Source organism: Semicossyphus pulcher, unplaced genomic scaffold (genome assembly GCF_022749685.1).
Source record: "Semicossyphus pulcher isolate SPU_LCO1_2020_fin unplaced genomic scaffold, fSemPul1.0.p SCAF_20, whole genome shotgun sequence".
Taxonomy (NCBI): Eukaryota; Metazoa; Chordata; class Actinopteri; order Labriformes; family Labridae; genus Semicossyphus; species Semicossyphus pulcher.
In genome coordinates this window covers 22949758-22969988 of record NW_027211694.1, presented here as the reverse complement: position 1 = coordinate 22969988, position 20231 = coordinate 22949758, and the positions used below count along the sequence as shown (strand labels likewise).

General features: G+C 46.3%; 1 protein-coding gene across 1 annotated transcript in view; it reads left to right on the top strand.

Annotated features, from left to right (window-relative positions):
- LOC138599679 (pleckstrin homology domain-containing family A member 5-like) overlaps nucleotides 1-20231 on the top strand; it is a 241962-nt gene that overhangs the window by 133762 nt on the left and 87969 nt on the right. The window contains exon 4 of the mRNA XM_069671435.1: nucleotides 15983-16066. Within this exon, the coding sequence (XP_069527536.1) occupies nucleotides 15983-16066 (84 nt within the window). The remainder of the gene's footprint in view (nucleotides 1-15982; nucleotides 16067-20231) is intronic.

The following is a 20231-nucleotide window of genomic DNA, read 5'->3' as shown; positions in this document are numbered from 1 at the left end:
AGCTCCGGCCCAGCTTCCTTTGCTGCTTCCTCTGCTGGCCGATTTGCAGCCCAGCTCCTCCTATCATGCTGTGTCCAAAATTAACCGTTGTCATTCCTGCTGTTCTGTTCGGGGGTCTTTGCCGCTGCGCTCCCGGCTACAGCCGTTTATGATGGCTCATGAAGGGCAGGAAGGTGTGCTCTTCCTGCCTCGGGCTTTCCACGCAAGTCCCAGAACAGAACCGTACCGCCAAATCTAACTTGTACCAAGTAAATACAGATTATTGTGACGAAATGGTCCTGACTGAAATGGAGTAAAATGCGACCTGGTCTGCATGTGACACACATGTACAGAGATAATTAATTCCCTGCATAATAGATGATATGAATGTGTGGGTATTTTTTTCACAGGCAGTGTGCTCGTAATGAACCTCATAGAGCTGCACAGTCTCAACCTCGGTGTCTGTGCGGGTGAAGGAGGAGGCTTCCATCGTGACTCACAGACTTTCAGTGGCCGAGCTGATTGAGTCTCGTCATCAATCATGAATTTAAATTTAACATTTTAAAGATTTTTTAGACTATTATCAGGATTTTACTCATCAGTAAACCTGCTGCATGGAGCATTTTTAATATACTGTAGGATAAATGACTTCACCTACATGATATTGTTCTGCACGCCTGTGATAGGAGCGAAGTGCTTCATCACAAAGCAGCTACATGAAAATGTTGTCTGTCTGGCTAAAGGCCGAGAGGAGGATGGAATGAGCGGCCTGTTCATGCACAGAGAGGTGGTGGGCGTCGAGCTGCTGACGGAGATGATGAAGATGGTGATCGATGTTAAAGAGGGATAGGAGGAGAGGAGCGGAGAGGTGGCTGCTGTTCCTCCCAGATTTTCACCAGGTTTGGATTGTCTCTGGTGGAATCTGCGCCCGGCTGATAGCAATCGACTCCCGGGACCTTCATCACAATCTCAATCCCATCAGCCATCTGTCGCTGTTACCAATAGCAACATGAGAGCCAATACAGGAGTGTGGTAGCGATATGAGTGATGTGCTTTGTGCTCGGGCTGCAGTCCTCCGGGTTTGTTTTTTCTGCTGTTACATAACTCAAGGTCATTTTCTGAGAAGCACTAAGAGGCTCAACATGTGCACCGGCTACTCTGCTCATTGCTGCTTGTTTAGAGGATTTAACATGTCTAAATCGGACATTGTTCCAGATCATTCTGGTTTCATGATTTTAGACACAGAGGACGTGTGGAGGGAGCAACATGCAGACTATTTGAATGCATGAGACATTGTTGTTTTCTATATTTAGCTGCTTGTAGAAGGACTGTAACAGTTATTGTGGGAGTTGAAATCCAGCTTCTGACAACAAAACCAACACGTTTACATGTTAATAAAGAAGCTTTACAGATAATATCTTGTGTAGCTGTTTCCCCTGATTACAGCTTTTATGCTAAGCTAATCACCCCAGGTTATAATTGTAAACATAATGTAGCCTACACGAGAGTGCTGCTGTTCTCTCAGAAAGTAAACAAATTGTTTCACCTCCATATATTTCCCCTAAATGTCAAACTGCTCCTTTAATGATGCTTGTTTCCTGTAGTGCCCTAATAAGCTGTAACAGTGAGCTAGCATAATGCTAGGCTCTGGAACTGAGGACATGAGCTGAATCTGGTCGTTGTAATTAAAGGTATGAATTACACCTGTGCTGCTGCTACGACATGTCAAAGTGTCTGTCTTAAAAATAGTTCAATCCATTATGATGCTGCTAATATCAGGACCAAATGATGGCACATCCAGAAGACTAAAGTTAGTGTGATATTCAATCTTCTGGTTTGGTCTCTGCCAATAGCTTACAACATTTATGCTAATAGGCTATATGCTAAACGTTCCACCATGTTTACCAGCTATGTTAGGGTTAGGGAATAATCAGTAATTACGAGAGCACTTCCCAATTTAACCAGACGTCTTCGGCTGGCTCCCTCTGCACGACGGAGTATAAGAGCCACATTGAGGGGAAAAAATTATCTAAGATTTCGAGAATAAAGTCGTATTTATGGTTAGCCTGTATCTTATTTTGAAGGGTAGTATCCGAAGAGCAGCCTGTCTTTATTCTCGTATTCTCCATGTTTTCTTTCTTTAATGTGGCCCTTATGCTCCATCGCACTCTTTGTCATGGTTTTAACTCCTAATTGTCCTTGCTTTCCTTTTCAGACTGTTTGCTTCATCTGAGCGTCGACTTTGTTTCTTCTTCTTTGGATTTTCACTTCTTGTTGAAGTTGTATCTGTAGTCATCCATCTTTTCTTTGTTTGTTCAGCCATAGTAGATTACTGTTTACTCGCAACACTTGCAGAGAGCAGAAAAGCAGCCTCTTAGCTCCGCCTACCCTCTCTGGCAGTCCATAATAATACTATATACTGCAAATGCAAAGGCTTCCATCAGTGGGCCATAGGCTCAGTCACCATCGTGTTACCTCAATCAGAGAGAGAGAGAGACTTACAGACATTTATTTACATGAAGAAGTTTGAGATTGTTACTTAAAGTTGTATAATTCCATTAGTGCCATGCTATGAAGAAAACTGTGCTCACTATTTTGAGGGTAGTTTTTGTCACAAATATAAAACAGCTTTTTTACCCCTTTGAAATTCTTCTTCTTCTTCTTCTTCTTCTTCTTCTTCTTCTTCTTCAAGGCAGAGCATTATCGCCAACATTTTGCTGCTTTTTGCAGTTGACTTTAATGCTGTATTATTATTATGGTTGATCAAATTGACTGTGATGTGCCTACACTTGCCTGTCGGTGCTCCCTGGATCACAGTATATTGAAATTACACCACCAGTAGCAGTGGTGGACAAAGTACACAACTTATGACCAAGTGTAGATACTTCTGGTCAAATTATTACTTTAGCACTTTTTAAAATACTGAAGTTTAACTACTTTTTAAAAGAACCTCAAACGTTGTATTTTCACAAAGTGTGAGTGCAGTCAGGAATACACGGACGAATCGTCATCCTTCTCTGCCGTCATGACCACCACTACATGAACGGTCTGATCTGAGTGACATTTGCTCTGCGCTCAACCATGGAGGCGCGCGAGGTACAGGTACGGCAACACCACTTAGACAAACCACACGCAGAACTACAGGAACAGTTTATTGTCTTTCGGATTTTAGAAAAGCTTCAGAGACTTCTGGCGCAGAGCAGAAGTAGTGAGTAACGAGAACATTCATAGAAATGAAGTTTCCCCAAACATAAGACTCAAATAAAGTACAGATAAAATTTACTACATTTACTTTGTAACTGTCCACCCCGACCAGTAGCATGAAAGACGTGCTCACCTCTTATGCTAAAAGTGTCGAGCATTACACACCCAACCTTCTGCCTGTTGTAGGTACACCATCACGGTGCTCTCAGTGTGCTGCGTTTGACCAGTGTCGGTGTGGGACGCCCTCAAAGTAGCAAGTGAAAGTGAGGTACAAGTTGAGACACGCTGCTCGTCTCTGTGTGTCTGCTCTGTGTCAGTGGGCAGGTTGTGCTAATGAGGGTTTTCAGTAACAGCTGTCTGCTCCTGATGGAAATGCCAAAACAGTTAGCTGAAAGATGCTAATTAGCTTGATGAAGCAGTAAAGATCGACCATAATTCTTGTTGATTACGTCAATACAAGTGGCATTTCTTATTATTGTAGCCTTTTTATAACTCAGCTAATACATATTCATGGCAATTTTTTGAAGAGATATTTTGAATGGGTCCATGGACAGGATGTAAAATAAAAGTTAGCATTAGATCATGTTTCCTGTGTTAGCTTAAAGCTAACATGTAGCATGTGTTTGCTAGTTAGCTCAAAGCAGAGCTGTGATCCTGTTGGGCGGCTTTTTATGCAGAACTTTTATTTGTGTACTTTCTAAGCAGTTTGATAACTTGAATCTAAATTGAATCACTCGGCACGACTGCATCTTATTGGTATTCCTTGATGCAGCGCAGACCTCAGACATAACCCACAGGTAAACAGACGTGTCCAGCAGCACAGCGTGTCTCTCAGCTAACCTGATTAAGACTCTTCCCCTCGTAGTAATGGGAGAGACGAATTGCTTTCTGATTGAGCAACAAAAAGGCGATTTGTTGTGCCGCTGGGCCTCCGTGTGGGAAAGCAGCTTTGGCTTGTTGCTGGTTGAATGTGTTGGCACGCTCGTCTGGGCGGCTTTGTGTGAGTGGAACAGCACTTTAACTCGACAGGCCCGGCTGGTATCTGAGGTGGAGCTGCTGAGGATCGCCCAGCAGGAGCTCCTAGCCTACATGGTGGAGCAGAAGCAGTGAAGAACTCTAAACATGTTTTTAACAGCAGCAGGAGCAGAAAAATAACCAACTGCTGCTTCATGAGAAGGACTCGGATATTCTCGTGTATGTACTTGTGCTGTATACAATACGTCATCCGGGTCCTGCTGGTGGCCACAGGGTGTCTGTCTCTTACATGATCCTGTTTAAATCGATCTAAAATCAAAGATAGCTCGAGCCTTCATTCTTGTCGCAGCAGAGAGCTAAGGCTGTCGTGTTCCGCGTCATCATGCTGTACGTTCGTTATTTACATTGATACGTTACGTAACGTTACGTGCTGTGTGCAGCACGGGCTGCAGGAGGCGGCTGCAATCTGTCTGCTGGAAATGGCTTTCTGCATAATTCTGATTTCAATGATCTTAATGAACAACAATTACAGCTGGAATAACTTACAAAGCTTGCACAACAGATGTTTGGGATGTGATGCATCTGAAGATACTCCAAGAAATGACATCACTTAAGGAGAAACACAACTGTAGGCACTGTTTCTCTACTGCAGATGAAACCTTAGAAATGTCTTTGCACGCAGGGCTGTGACGGTGACCGAATGACCGCAATACGCCAACCTGCTATTTTTTTAAATATCACACACCCAGTGATGTTGCTAGGTCCGCGTCCAGCACATCTGACGCATTAAAATCTAAAGGGACGCAGTGAACTCACTATCCATGTGTCCCGGGGACGCACCTCGTCTTTCCCGTACAGAACGACACATTGTGAACAACAAACTCGTGTTAAAATCACAGTAAGAAACTTTGCTGTCAGAGCACCGCTGTTTCCACCCTCTGTGCATCTAATCGGCGCAGACGAGCCCGTGTGCAGACGAGCGACATGCTTGTTTAGCCGCTGCCACAACAACAACAACAACAACAACAACAACAACAACAACAACAACCAGCCCGTCTCCACAGATTTCATTTCAACAATTAAAGATACGAGCTTAGCTGTGGTTAATAAACTCACGTTTCCACCACTCATGCTGTGTTCACTCATGTCGATGATGTTTTAGCGTCTGGGGGACGCGCTGTAGTTAAATAAACAAAACATACTCCGGCAGCGGGCTGAGGCCGCGGTCAACCGCCAAACCACAAGGAGGCGCTAGTGTTTCACCGCAGTTAGAAAAATCCAGTACCGTCACAGCCCCATTTCGCACGCTACTCATAAAATGAGAATATCTCAAGAACAATAAAAATGTACAGAGTTCAAATAACTTCTGCAACGTTAAGAAATCATGTTTATGTTTCTACTTGTGTCATTGTTTTGGATCTATACTCGCGTAACCTTTCAGCTGAGACTGCTCTGATGCTACGAACATGAAGCATCTGAAGGCTCTCCAAGAGATCCCTTCACACTAAGCAGAAACAACAACGTGTGCACTCGTAGACTCATTTAAAAGAGTCACTGGTCTGTCCCTTTGCTAATTAAATACTAAACTTTGTAATATGTCATCGCGATACTCAAGATATGGCCTCTGGGGATTCCACCACGAGTAACAGGTGTTACAAGTCACTCTAGTGTTTGATGTCAGTGTTTGGGGCTAGAGTCTAATAACTCTCGATTATTGATCAGAAATGTGTCATCACATTTCTTCACATATCAAATCTGCTTCTCGTGAGTCGCTGACAGATGATTTGCAGGTATGATGTTGCCGTTTTCAGGACATTAAGACTTATTCATGGACTTAATAGCACTAAAACACTCACACACACACCTGATCCTAAATCAGCTCATTAGGCTGCAGTTGTCATGGACGATAAGGAAAAACGATGTTCCAGGCTCAGTTTATTTTTAGCTCGAGAGAGGAGAGAAGTGAGCAGCGGAGGAGAGGAGTGTTCTTCATGCAGCAACACAGCAGCTGTAAGTGGCCACATCTATTCAACGGATACAGAATGAAAATCAGGCGTCAGTTTGGTGGTTTGTCTGCCGTGAAGAGAGGAAGATGAAACGCTTTGGACTCGATCAGGAAACCAAAGAAGGACTCGAAGCAACCGGGAAAGTAGTTTTTAATCTTCCAGGACCTGTGAGGTTTAGCTTTAGCATTTAGCCTTTGATTCACTGATGGTGTTTGTCTCCCCTTCTCTCCAAAAGTGGAGGTGTTTAAAAATGAGTGACCTGTGCAGAGACAAAGGAGGGGGGGGGGTTACTGCAGAGCGAGGAGGAGGAAGGAGAGAGAAGCAGGGAGCCAGAAGGTCAGAGGGGAGGAAGAGGAGCAGCTGAGACCTAATTGAGACGGTAAAGGAGAAAATGAGAGGGAGGAGGTCCGGGAGGGGGCAGCGAGAAGAAAGACAGGAGAGAAAACCAAGAACCAGGGTGAAGAGAGAGAGAGAGAGAGAGAGAGAGAGAGAGAGAGGAAGAAAGGAAGAGTGGGGGGGGCAGCGTGGTGGCCTTTCTGAAAGGTCAGAGGCCTGGCCGGAGGGAGGGACGCTGAATGGCAGCCGGTCTGCAGGGAGGAGGAGAGGGGGCTGTGGTCAGCTCACACACACACACACACACGCACACACACACACACAGTCATCTGACCACAGGGCGGCTTCTTCACATGGCATTTCAAGCAGAGCACGTCTCACACTGAGGTTTAATGACATTAAACATAATCTGACATTTCACATGAAGCGAATCAGCTGATTGTTGTTCTATTGTTCAGAGACGGTGTGTGTTTGTCTTCCACTCTGATACCTTGTGTTGCGTCATGTATGTGCAGTGTGTATGAAGTAGGGCTGCAGCGTAGGATAGTTTTGTGTGACGTCTTCAAACAGCTTCTTTGTCAGACCTACAGTCTAAAATCTGACGATTCTTCATTTTATTTGATAAACTATAAAAGTAAAGACGCCATCCTCACATTTAAAAAGCTGAAACTACAAACGTTTGATACTTTTACTTGAAAAATGAACAGTAACAATAATCGACTCTCAAAACGGTTGATGCAGGTGTCATTTTCTCAGAGCAGTCTTCAGTGTAAGGATCCTGCCTTCCACCCCGCACTGCTTCTTTCAGACCCGCACAGTTGACATTATCGCGCCCAGCTCTCTCGGTGGTCATAAAATGAGGTGTGGTTCGGCTATCTTGAGGCACAATAAAACAATGCAGCATTGATCAACAAGAACCTGCTCTTTATAGAATGGTGCTGCTGTTTTCCTGCTATTTAAAGGGCGCTACATTCAGATAGAAACATGCGCTTACGTGGGCAAGTTCACGCTCACTTCGTCTCTGTGCTGAGGTCTTGATAAACCCTTGTAGCGGCTCGTTGGTACTGCAGCTCATTTCCTTTGGCCAGATCTGAGTGTGCGGGCCGGTGGGTGGCGAAGGAAAGACGTCAGGGCCCATTATCTGCATCAACGTTTCCAACATGAACTGAACCGGGTCTTTACCGTCCTCGCTGCCTTCAGGGTCGTTCAGGGTTGGTTCTCCATGAACAGCTCTCGAGGTCGTCTACCCGGTCCAAAAGAGATTGGTTTTAGGTTTGGGGCGCTCTGATGGTGGACTCTGCTACAGCTAAACGCTCAAAGTTGTCAGCAGCTACAGACTCCACAGAGGTAAAAGAGTTCACCGTCGTCTGCAGCGAGTCCAGTGACGCCTGAAGCTGCTTAAAGGATTCTTGGATCAGGAAAGAGATGAGCGCGGTGGTTGTGCTTTTTCTGGTGCACTTGAGGTTTTTGTTGTTAGCTGCAAACGATGCTAGCTTCCCTGCTGCACTGGTAGTTGCACGTGTAGCCGTAGTTTAAGCGTTGTTTCAGTTCAAGCTTCAGTTAGATTGAATGTAGCGGACTGGGAGCCCTCTCACGTACGTCCCTTCATGCAACCGGAGGTTACTCTCTGCACACAGGGATGAACTACAGAGCTGCAAGCAGTCAACAGTAGATGTTGATGGGACGCCTGCCGCTCCTGTAAACGCTCTGCCTTCACGTATTCACTTTGTTTTCCTCAGCCTTTTTGCTTCTCTAACTTTTCTGCCGTTTAAATAGCGAGACATTAAAATGAGAGAGCATTAAAATGAGCTTACAGGTGGGGTACGCAATCACATGATCAGCCAGGGTGGGTGGGACAGTTGTGCAAGACTCTGGACCTAAAATGGAAAGTCTGCTCTCATGTTGCAATTTTTTATTTTTTATTGACATTGTTTATTTTATCAGTTAATATAAAATCTCTGTAAACATGTGGCTGAAGTTGATGACTCCCTTTTTTAGCACCTGCCCGTGCCACAGGAACATTTCTAAGGCCGTCCACTTTAAGGTTAATGACATATTTGTGTCATTAGAAATGAAACGGATCATTTCACCCCTGGCAACGTTTGGAAAATGGGTTTATCATTTGGTACCAGGATGTTATTGGTTGAAAAGTGCAAATGTTGGATCAGGAAATAACAGATGGTGACTGTGGGACAAATGAACAAACAGCAGCAGCTCCAAAACTCACCTTGGAGTTCTGGGACTCGATCGTTTGTTTCTGCTTCTGATGACTCAGTTTGAGCCTCAACTTTGTCTCTGTTCTGTTTTAAAAAGGTGCAAGTATAACCATGAACAAATGATGAACAACATGCACACACTAACTGACCTTGAAACAGACTAAAATGCCTCCAAAAATCTCATCAGAGAGGAAACACACTCCTCACCGTGCCTCATCAGTCTGTTAAAAAGATGAACCCTGGCGCAGCAACAGCATCTTTCTGCTCCCCTCCCTCCTCCTCCTCCTCCTCCTCCTCCTCCCATCCCATTATTTTTGATGTCAGCACATGTTAATGAGAGCTGCTTGGAAGCACCTCAGGAAGCTGCTGTGAATTGGCTCTCTGTCTGTCTTTGTTTACTCCCTGTATTAGTCTTGGCCTCCCTCATTTACAGTTTATTTCTCACCTCCTGCTTCTCCCTTCCTCTCTCTTTCCTCCCTGTGCCGCTTTGATTATTGTGTTACCGTCACAACACCGTGATGTCCTGTCTCTGTACAACAGCATCATTTCTAACAACCAACGAGCTCTCTGAGGTGGAACGACTGGTGCTGCTGTAGCGTTGTGACAGGATGCGTTCAGGTCTGTGAAACATCACGTGCATCGCGATTATTTATACACTCAGACTGAACAGTTTGCTGATACCATCATTCAAGTTCTATGTTTGCATTCTTGGCGTCTGATAGTCCCAGACCCGGCTGCTTTTCGACTCTCCTCCAGTCTGTCGTTTTACTGGAGGGCATTTGGCTTTGTGAGGTTCCTGGTGAAGTCGAGTTCACTGTTTTTTAGCTCATAATTCACATCAAATTACAATATTTGTGCTGATTCATGCACATCCATCATCTATACCACTTATCCTGTTCAGGGCCGTGGGGGGGTGGAGCCTATCCAGCTGTCATTGTGCGAGAGGCGGGGTTACACCCTGGACAGGTCACCTGTCAATCACAGGGCTGACACATACAGACAGACAACCTTTCACGCTCACACTCACACCTACGAGTACCTATGAACCTAACGAGCATGTCTTTGGCCTGTGGGAGGAAGCCGTCGGAGGGAACCCACGCGTGCACGGGGAGAACATGCAGACTCCACACAGAAAGGCACACTATACCTCTGAACCGGGATTCAAACCAGGAACCTTCTAGCCGTTAGGTGACAGCGCTAAACCGCTGCACCACCGTGCAGCCCCGATACCTTATCCAGTAAACCCAAAAGTCAGGGTGTGGATGACCGATGTTATCAGCACATTAAATGGCCGTCATCAGTTGTCACTTGGTGCATCATGGGTAATTGTGTCTTTGGAAGCTGGGTGATAGTGTGTCTCTGTGCGGCGTCTCTGTTCTGGCTGTCTGACTCGACGCTGGAGGACGGGGAGCAGCTCGTTCTTCCTCTCGGTCTTCACACACTCATCATGCTGCACTTTGTTTGTTCAGCTGCTGCAACAAGTTAGTCGTGTTGCTTTGCGGCGCAGACGCAGGTTTCACGACCTCTCTGCTGATTATTGTTTCTTCTTCACATCACTTAAACCTGAAACACCTCCAAACAAGCGCTGACGAGCCGCTTCAGGGGAGCAGTGTTTCAGTTTGACAAGTGACTCGCTCTCTTCCTGTTTTAGTGAAACGACAAGCAGCGTTCTAAACGCGACTGAGCGTTAGCCGCCTTCATGACACGTTTTCAGAAAGAACACTTCAAAGACGAAACAGAGACAGGTTGAACCAAAACTCTGTTGTCTGTCTCTGTTGTTTTCTCTTCCTCTCTAAACTGCTGCTGCGAGGTCGGGGCTCATCACGTGACCTGCCAGCTCCCCCAGAAGTGAAGCCCAAACCTCTCCATCGCCCCCTGGGGGAGGGGCTGTTAGTTTAGGGAGCGCTTGGTTTGATCTGCAGCAGAGTTTTCTACGGGCGGAGCGTTTTAAACGTCAATATCAGCGTCAGTCATGTTTATTTAATCGTGAGAAGACAAAATCGTTATCGGGATTAATATTAACTGTGCAGCCCTGGGGCCCTCCTCTACTCGCAGTCAGCTGCAGAATGACCCACATTTACATTAGGTTGTGGACGCCTGGTGGTTGTAGTTATTTTGAGAGGAGCAGGAGGAGGAAGTCAGGTGATGGAGTATAAAGAGAAAGTCCTCATCAGGAGGTGCACAACCTGATCCACAACTACAACCCACATTAGCTTTGCTGCTAATCTCCTGAACCTCAGCTTGTTGAACGAGCCAACAAACAAACACTAACCAGGCAGTAAAACTATGAACAGCATGTAAACCTTGAAAAACATGCTGACTTTATTTGTTGCTGAGTGAAGGATGCCTAACGTGTCAGTGGCAGCTGAACCTTTCATGAGAAGGTTAAAATGATAAAAGGAACCTTCAGAGAGCTGCTGCAGTTTGTTACGTGCTGGGCGGGTCGTGCAAAGGTTATTATGAAAGGAGCAATAATTAAATTCTATTGAACTAATTACCAGTTCAGAACAGACTGTGCAGAGTAGCTGTCAGAGCATGCAACATGTATTTATCAGAGAGGAGGATTTTAGGCATGAAAACTCCTTTGAAATACGGGCTGCAGCCGAGATGAGGCGGTGTACGGTTTCCGTCGGTGCCGCCTGTTGCTGCTCGTGTTTGAATGTCTCTCTTATGAGCAAATGAACCTCTGTGTCGCTCATGACTGAAGGTGACTCAGACAGTCTCTCCTGTCTCTCCTGCAGATGTGACTGTAGTTAAAATCAGATAAAGCACGGTTCACACCGAGTCCACCCGCTCGACGTGCTGCGGTGGTTCGTCTCGCTGCAGATCTGAAACTGAGCGTAATGATGCGTCTGGTTTGAAATGCTGCTTTAAGTCGGAGCTGGTGAAAAGTGCTCTGATGGTTTATTCACAACGCGTCGGTTTTTTTATGTGCTGCTCGTTCGCAGCGCTGTCTTGTTATCAGAGGCAGACGTGTTTCTGCTCCTTCCACTTTACTCCTCTTTTATTCTCTAACGACGTTCTTTCTTTATTATTTGGAGCCAAACGACTGAGTTTATTTGACTTTACAGCACACACACAGATGAAAGAAATATTCAGGAGTGCTTTTTCATCCATATGCACACACACATATTTCTGTGTGTGTGTGTGTGTGTGTGTGTGTTAATCTGACTGTTCCCTCCTGCATGGCCGCTCCCCTCAGCCCTCTGGCCTGGCTCTCGTCCAGCTGCAGGGGACCGGAGCAGCAGAGCCGTCCCAGCGACAGCACTGCACAGCTGGGCAGATTAGACCCAGGAGTAGGACCCCCCCCCTCTCTGCCTGACTGACTCCCTGTCGCTCCTGCACATCTGGTGTCCTCAGGTGTAGGTGTGAAAGCAGTGAACACACTCAGCCTCCATCTGCCTCCCACACATGCTGACGCCCCCAGAGAGCCTCTGAGTGTATTTAAGGACTCTGTGACTCAGGTGTCGGTCAGCTCACCTTTTTCTTTGTCTCATATGAACATTTATGATCAACTTTTTTTCATGCGTCACAATAAGAACAATCAAACTGTGGTGGGTTTTAATAAGACTGGGCATCTTTAAGGAGGAAAGCATCATTTACACATATTATCTGAAGCGGATGTTTATTTGACCAGGGAGCCTTGAACACGCAAAACAGGCGCTACAGGGGCATCTATACTGTCTGATTATCAGGTGTTGGGCCGAGTGACCAAGCTGTTGTTTTTAACAAGTCGGGAGCGTGTCGGCTCCGTGCTCCCCTTCAGCATTAACAGGGTACAACACCAGCTGAAGTTACACACGCCTGACACAAACACAGAGTCCCACACGGAGCACGACAGGTTTGTGCAGAGCGACGATCTGACCCAAACAGCACACACACTAACACATACAGTCACCAGCAAACAGAGTCCGACGCTCACAGCTGGAAATCTCACTGAATCTCTGGCGCTCAAACGAGACTTCAGAGGAAACAAACATGGCGGACGACGGGCAGGAAGAACTGGTGATGATAGTTTTTGGACTTTTTACTGAAAATTCAGGAAGAAAAAAGAACAAAGTGTGGATGAAGAGGTGGAGACGGCGTGAACACGGGCTGCACATGTTACTTTATGCTGCACGTTTGCTTTTGTCGCCATGGCTGCGGTTGTTGTGCTTCCTGCTTTAGTCAGCTCGCTTCCTGATTGGCTATCGGTTCCATGTGAGCGTGTGCTCGGCTGTCCTCGGGGTGCCCCCCACACAACAGGATATCAGATCGTAGATATTGAATTGAATTTATGTTTAATATCTGAAATCAGTGCGAACACGACGTTCTGCCGAGCAGATCGAGGAAGTAAAATCACTCTAACATCGCTCACAGAACAGGAACATCTGAGAGATCATCTTTAGAACCATCAGAACATCAGGACTCTGTTACTTTAGTCTGAAGGACGGAGCAGGCCCAAAATCAGCCTGATTATCTTGTCGTGTGGACCCTGCCACAGCTCAGGGTTTGTGAAAACAACACATAGTTTATGGCCAATATAAGAGTTGTCCCACCCCTCATCTCTGAGTCTTACTGTGTGCAGGAGAAAGAGTGCATTTTAATCTGTGACCATTTGTTTATGGCAGCCATTTTCACTTCAGTTACTTGATCGTGCTCAAACTGATGAGTCCAACATTCTCATATACGTCCGTGTTTGTAGAAGGACGGTAAAAAATGGAGCCTGAGCTTTTTTTGTTCCGTCTCAGTCCAGCAAGTTTTGGCAGTTTCACTGCTGCTGCCATCGCAGACAGAGCGTGTGCAAATGTTATTGCTTGTGTGTGTGTGTGTGTGTGTGTGTGTGTGTGTGTGTGTGTGCGTGTGCGCGTGCGTGCATGCGTGCGTGTGTGTGTGTGTACATAAACTGCATTGGGATTTAGGGTGACGTGCTGTAAAGAATTCTATTCTCTCGCTCTTTCACTCTGTCAGCATTTGCGTCACCTCCTGCTGCTGCCTGTTCAGAGACTCTGTTCTATATACTGACGTGTGTTTGTGTGTGTGTGTGTGTGTCTACTTTCTCTATACTTTATCAACAGCAGACTGTTGTCGGAAAGTTTGTCCAAACTAAATGTCAGACCGAGAGAGAGAGAGACAGAGAGAGAGAGAGAGAGAGAGAGAGAGTTCTTCTCTCTGTAATGGCAGCAGATTTTGTCTGTATGTTCAGATTAAGATCAGGGAGCAGAACTGGTCCAGATTAGGATGTGTGTGTGCGTGTGCGTGCGCGTGCGTGTGCGTGCGCGTGCACGTGCGTGTGCGTGTGTGTGTGTGCGTGTGCGTGTGTGTTGCAAGATATCCGCATCAGTGTGTTTTTACGGTGGATAACAAACCTGCTTGTTTGTGAGAAATAGGAAGTCAGCCGTTTTCTTGAATGCTTGTTGAGGTTGAAAACCTGGACTTTTCTCACATCTCGTGTTTGTTCCTCCTCGTCTCCTCTGTCCTCCCTCCTCATCTCCTCGGTCCTCCCTCCTCCTGCCTTTGACCGGGAAATCGATCCCAGCAGCCATCTTGAAAGACGTCTCAGTTCTTAAAATGCATCTCAAGGAGAGAGGACAGAGGAGGATGCTCAGGTGTACCGTGTGCTGAAGTATGTTCTCAAGTTAAAGCCAATAAAAACAGATCTTAAAACAGGTCAGGGGAAGAAATAAGGTCGCATCCACTTCCTGTCCTCGTTGTCGTGTTGAGTGTAGCAGCGATGAAACCATAAAGACTTCCTCTCCTGATAAATCCTCGTCTGTGAAGGTAATCCAATCCCAGGAAACCACAGGAGATTAATCCAAAACAACAAAAAAAAGGAGTCCCACATTTTTTTAAGTTTAATCTGAGGGATTTTCTTTGATGTCATCTCCGGGCAAATCTTGCTGCTTTAAGCCGGAAACAGCTGGAAGCATCATGTTCAATCTCACCTCTGTGGTCCGGGTCGAGCTGCGCTGAGTGTCTGTGCATCCTTCATTTTGAAAGAGTAACAGTCGACGGTGCAGCTTCATCGCTCACTCGGTGACAGACTCTGTGTTTGTGGGACGGGCTCTGCTCTGCAGCCTGAGAGAGGAAAATACAGACGGAAAGTTTCAGTGACAGGAAGTCAAATAAAAGAGGACAGGACAAAGATATAGATATAAAAAGATATAGATGCAGATTGTCTCTTTTCCCATTGCCAGTGAAGTATCCTCCTGTCGGTCTCTTTTCTGCTGCGTCACCGTCTGACGTCACAAAGACAGGGTTAGTAAGCAGTGAAGATGTTACGGTGGTTAGGTCGCCCGCGGCTCTGAACAGGATAAGCGCTATATTGCTGTGAGACAGAGGATTGGTTAAAGACATGAAGATAGAGGATAAGGCGACTTGTGTGTGCCAACATGAGTCGCCACGAACACTGACTGAGCTAAGAAGCCAGGTGTGGTGAGCACAGACACAGACAGATGCTAATCAGTGCTCGTGTTACTGCATAAAAAAAAAAAGGCACATTATTTGTCCGATATTTTCATTAAAAAAAAATCTTTACACAAACAGGCTAACTGGAATTAGCTGAGGTGACACCTAGCAGACGGCTAGCAGCTCCCACCTGTCATTCAAAGAGGCCACGCCCCTAATGATGCATCACTTCTCCCCGTACAGTTGTCATGAAGAGAGAAATGAGCTATAGAGACCCAAACTGTTTTTTGTACCAGGCTGTAAACATGTTTATTTCTGCTGTAAAGTTTAACATGGGGCTCTATGGGGACTGACTCACTGCTGGAGACAGCCTCAAGTGGACACCAGAGGAACTGCAGTTTTGGGCACTTGTGTGTTGGCTTCATGTCTCTGCCCTGAAGTTTGCTGCCTGTGGGAAGAAAGACAAAAGACAGAAGGAAGAGGGGAAAAAGGGGGGATACAGGAAGTGGCACAGTGGTCGAGCGACAGAGAGAGAGAGAGAGAGTTTATCAGTTCACTCTTGTTCTCTCTGCAGTCTCTCTCACACTGTCCAGTCTGCTGTGGACTCGACTGGAGACACAAGATTGCTCAGCTTTCTGTCTCGTGTCTTTAGCTCCTGCTTTTATTTTGAAAGGGCTTGTCATCTGCTACACCTTCTCTGATCAAACAGGACGTCATGCTGAAGTTTAGAGTCACCCACAGCTCCAGGTGTGTGAGCGAGAGGTTCATGTCTCTGTCTGTGTCTGTTTCATGTGTTTGAGCTGTTGTTTAGTGATTTAAAGCTCCTTCTCTCCTGTGTGTGTCTTTCCTAATCTCTCTCTTTCTCTCTCTCTCTCCCTGCAGCCACAATGAGCGGAAGGTGACCTGTAAGCACCCGGTGTCAGGCATCCCCTCCCAAGACAACTGCATCTTTGTCGTAAATGAACAGTAAGTCTCTCTGCACGCCGACACGCCCACTCAGCATTGTGTGCTGCTGATTCCTGCACTGATGTGAAAGGTCACTTATAGACGGGTTCATTCATCAAACCACTGCTGCAGCTGTGCTCTGCGTGGTGTCAGGGTGCGAATGTGCTGTGTGAGATGATCTGGAGACACTTGCATGAACCAGAGCAGGCAGGACCCAGGAACGCAGGATGACTCACTGTGCCGGGCGTGCAGAGTTCCCAAAACTCTCAACATTTTGTTTCTTTTGCTCGACAATAAAGAGCATCTCTCATTCTTTGTTGCTAATGAGAAATGTTTAAACACACATGGTCAATAACTTGGAACACAGATTGGTTGTATGTGTCTTTGTGATCAGAATAGATCATGTTTCTTCTCAGTGCACCTGTTTTATTCTTCAGGTATGTTGTCATTCTCTAACATTGTGAGTCATCACATGCAGGAAAGTCTTTTTAATTGTCAAAATCTTTTTTTTGACCAATTTTGGAAAATTGCTGCAACTTTTCCGCTCCAATCATCCCGTTTCCCTGCACGCGTGACGTCATTAACATCCCCAGTGACTTCTGTGATATTCAGGATATTGATCCCCTGAGGTCTGCATGTTGTATAAACATCAGAGGACACCTGTATTACCTGATAGTTTGTGATGTTTGTGTCAGAGCTGGTTTTAAATCATCTTTGTACAGAGAGATAGTTGCCCCCCTGTGTCTCATCAGTTGTTTTATGCTGCCGCAGCAGCGAAATAATGAGTCGAACGGCGTACATAGAATAAATAAGATTGAGCATTTTATGTCTGATGACTTTAGTGTCATTTGTTTTTCACACATTTTATTTGGCGTCACAGAAATCAACCTGAAGCGTCTCAAGACGAGAAACGTCCTCACTCTGTAAGGCTGTATTGGAGCGTTTGTCCCAGTCGCTCACAGGGGATGTTTAATGTGTTACACAAAAACAAAATCATCACAACTTTCACTGCAACTTCTTTTAAAAGCTGACGCAAAATCCGGCATTTTCAGGAAATGCTGCGAACGCCTGTTTTTTGATTGCACAGGTCTTTTGTCCTCGACAGGCTGCATGTTTTAGGTGTGTCAACTGCTTTCTACATTTTCAGTAAATCATTGTTTGAGGACATTGTGCTGGTTTGTGACCTCAAGCAGATTATCTGTGTGCTCACACTTCATATTCATCTCAACATAACCCTAACATTTACTACATTTGGTTGAATCGCGCGTCCATGTGCAGAGGCTGCAGCGGCCCCGGGTTCAACTCCCACCCTCGGCCCCACGCCGCGTGTCTTCCCCTCGCCGCGTGTCGTCCCCACTCTCTCTTCCCCTGTTTCCGACACATTGTCCTCTCTCTCAATAAAGACATAAAAGGCCAAACAGCCGGGCAGCTTCAACCACGTTTCCACTTTCCAAATGTGCAAACACATTTCAAGAGTCAAAAAAGTTCCTTGATTGATTGGTGATGCTAGACAGAGCGTTGGACAGACAGGCATCAGTCTAACAGGTTGTGCTCATAGAGATCTTTGAAGCTTCTCTCTGCAGTGCTTCCTGACGTTCAGCTAGCAGGAACACTACATCGGAAAAATTCTTCCTATTCCGGCTTCATCGTCGGTCCATGTGTTGTCTTCTCTCTTCTCTGTGATCATTCAAAGCGCTGCAAAGACAAACTGGTTCACCTGGCTGCAGATTTTTAAACAAGGTGGCTGTAATGCTCAGTACTCGACCAATCAGAAATGTTCTTCACTGCAGTCTCTCTTAACTCCTGTATGGAAGCTAATTCCGACTCTGGTCCCTGAAGTGGGAACACAGCGAGTTCCTTCAAAGGTTCCTGGTCCCTTCGGTTCATCACTGCGGAGGCACAAATATCATAACCAGCTTTAATCAGCAGACAGAAGGCAGCGACAGTTTTTATTAAAGGCTTTTAAAAGACAAAATGAGTCCAGTGTGGACACAGAGCAGCTTCTCTCTGCATGAGAGCAGCTGATGTGGCTTCATGTGAGAGCTCCATCACTGTCCTTTTAAACGTAATAATCGGAGACGTGTGTGAGTGTCCGTGCAGCTGTGAGGACTTGGACACAGCCTCAGTGTGCGGCTCTCCAGCAGCTCGGACGCCCACACAGAGAGCGGAGCGAGCGGGTGTTTATCGCCGTCTGCACTCTGTACACGGCTCCAAATCCTCTGTCGGGTTTTCACAGCGCAGAATAATCACTGCAGCATCCGTTCTCCATCCGGCTTCTGAGCCCCTCCTCTGTGTTTAGACGCTGTTGTCTGAGCTTCTTGGAGGCGGCGGATGAATAGAAAGCAGAGGATTGTGGTTGTTTTACCTGCAATAAACTGAGGATAATCTTTTCAGTGTGTCTGTTCTGCAAAAGAGCTGAACACAGGCCAACAGTGTGTCTGCTTCTGTGTGCGGAGTATATAACTGTCTGTCTGAAACGAGAGATGCACTAAAGCAGGGGGTCCGCTCGTTACCCCACGGGCCGATGAAAATGTCCTGCAGTAAGATGCCAAATACTTTGATGTCTTCTTACGTGATTACAAGTTACTAAATATTCTGTCAAAGTGCACAAAGAGATCTTTTTTCTTTGTGCAAAGCAAAACATCACAACATGCTGTCCGAACGGATCACCTTAAAAAATGACTTGTGTACTTAGGACTAGCAAGCCGAAGCTAGCAACCAACTGGATCTGTTACTGGATAAAGCTAATGAGCTAATGACCAATGGGTCCTTTTCCCTGCGCTATAAGACGACTCGGGCAGATCGTCTCCAAACCTGCAGCTCTTGTGGGGTGTTCCCGGTCTGCAGAGGTCAGGAGCTACCAAAGGTGGTCCATGGAAGGGAAACAGTGAACCGGTGGCGGGGTCATGGGCGACCAAGTCTCATTGATGTGAGTGGGGAGTGAAGGCTGACCCGTGTGGTCCGATCCAACTGAAGAGCTCAAACTGCTGACATGGTAAATGCTGGTTCTGATGGAAAGGTGTGAGAACACACAGAGCATCACAGTAACTGGACCACGGGGCGATGGACGAAGGAGGCCTGGTCTGATGAATCACTTTTTTTTGTGGAATGGCCGGGTGTGTGTGCGTGTCTTACCTGCAGGATGCACTATGGGAAGAAGGCGAGCCGGCGGAGGCAGTGTGATGCTTTGGGAAACCTTGGGTCCTGCCGTTCATGTGGATGTTACTTTGACACCACCTACCTGAACATTACTGCAGACCAAGTCCACCTCTTCATGGAAACAGTATTCCCTCATGGCAGTGGCCTCTCTCAGCAGGATGATGCGCCCTGTCTCACTGCAGACATGGTTCAGGAACAGTTTGAGGAACACGATGAGTTCAAGGTGTGGACTCGGCCTCCAGATTCCCCAGATCTGAATCCAGTCCGATCCCCGGAGGCCCCACCTCGCAGCTTACAGGACTTAAAGGATCTGCTGCTCACGTCTTGGTGTCAGATACCTCAGCACACCTGCACAGGTCTGGAGTTTATGCCTCGGCAGGTCGGGGCTGTTTTGGCGGCAAAAGAGGATCTCTGACAGGTTTCTCTTTAGCGTTTACTCCACGTGTCCTCTTCAATTTGGATGATTTCCACTGCTAGCTCTTCAGTGGTTGCTTTTTCTTTTCTTCTCTGCTGCAGCGATAAAGGGCTCATAGACACAAAGCTGTGAACTGATATATGAAACTAATGCCTCTTTATGACCTGCAAAAGTTCTTGTGTCTGCAAATTATTATAAAACTGTTAAAAAACATGAATAATGTGACAGTTTGGGTGAAATGAGATGCCAGTCCAACAAGGCTCCTCTGGCGACAGGTGTGTTTACAACCTGCCGCTCCTGCATCTCGCTCCTTTGGACTTATGGATTCTTATGTCTCAGAAAACCAACTGGTGAGTTCAGTGTTTTAATAATGAATAAAGCTGCAGAAACAGGGACAATCTTTAAGAGGTGTGTGGTCTCTGGATTGAGCTGCAGACCGGCTCCACTGCGCGTCTCTCTTCCTGTCTGTCTGTGTGGGATTGTGCAGAGCAGCAGTCAGCTGTCAGCGAATCCTTCCTCGTCTTGTTCCTGTTAAATGTTAGAGTCTGATTGTGTGTGTGAGTCACTGAGGATCAGTTAATCTGTGAATGCCACCACTGATTAGTCTCTTTC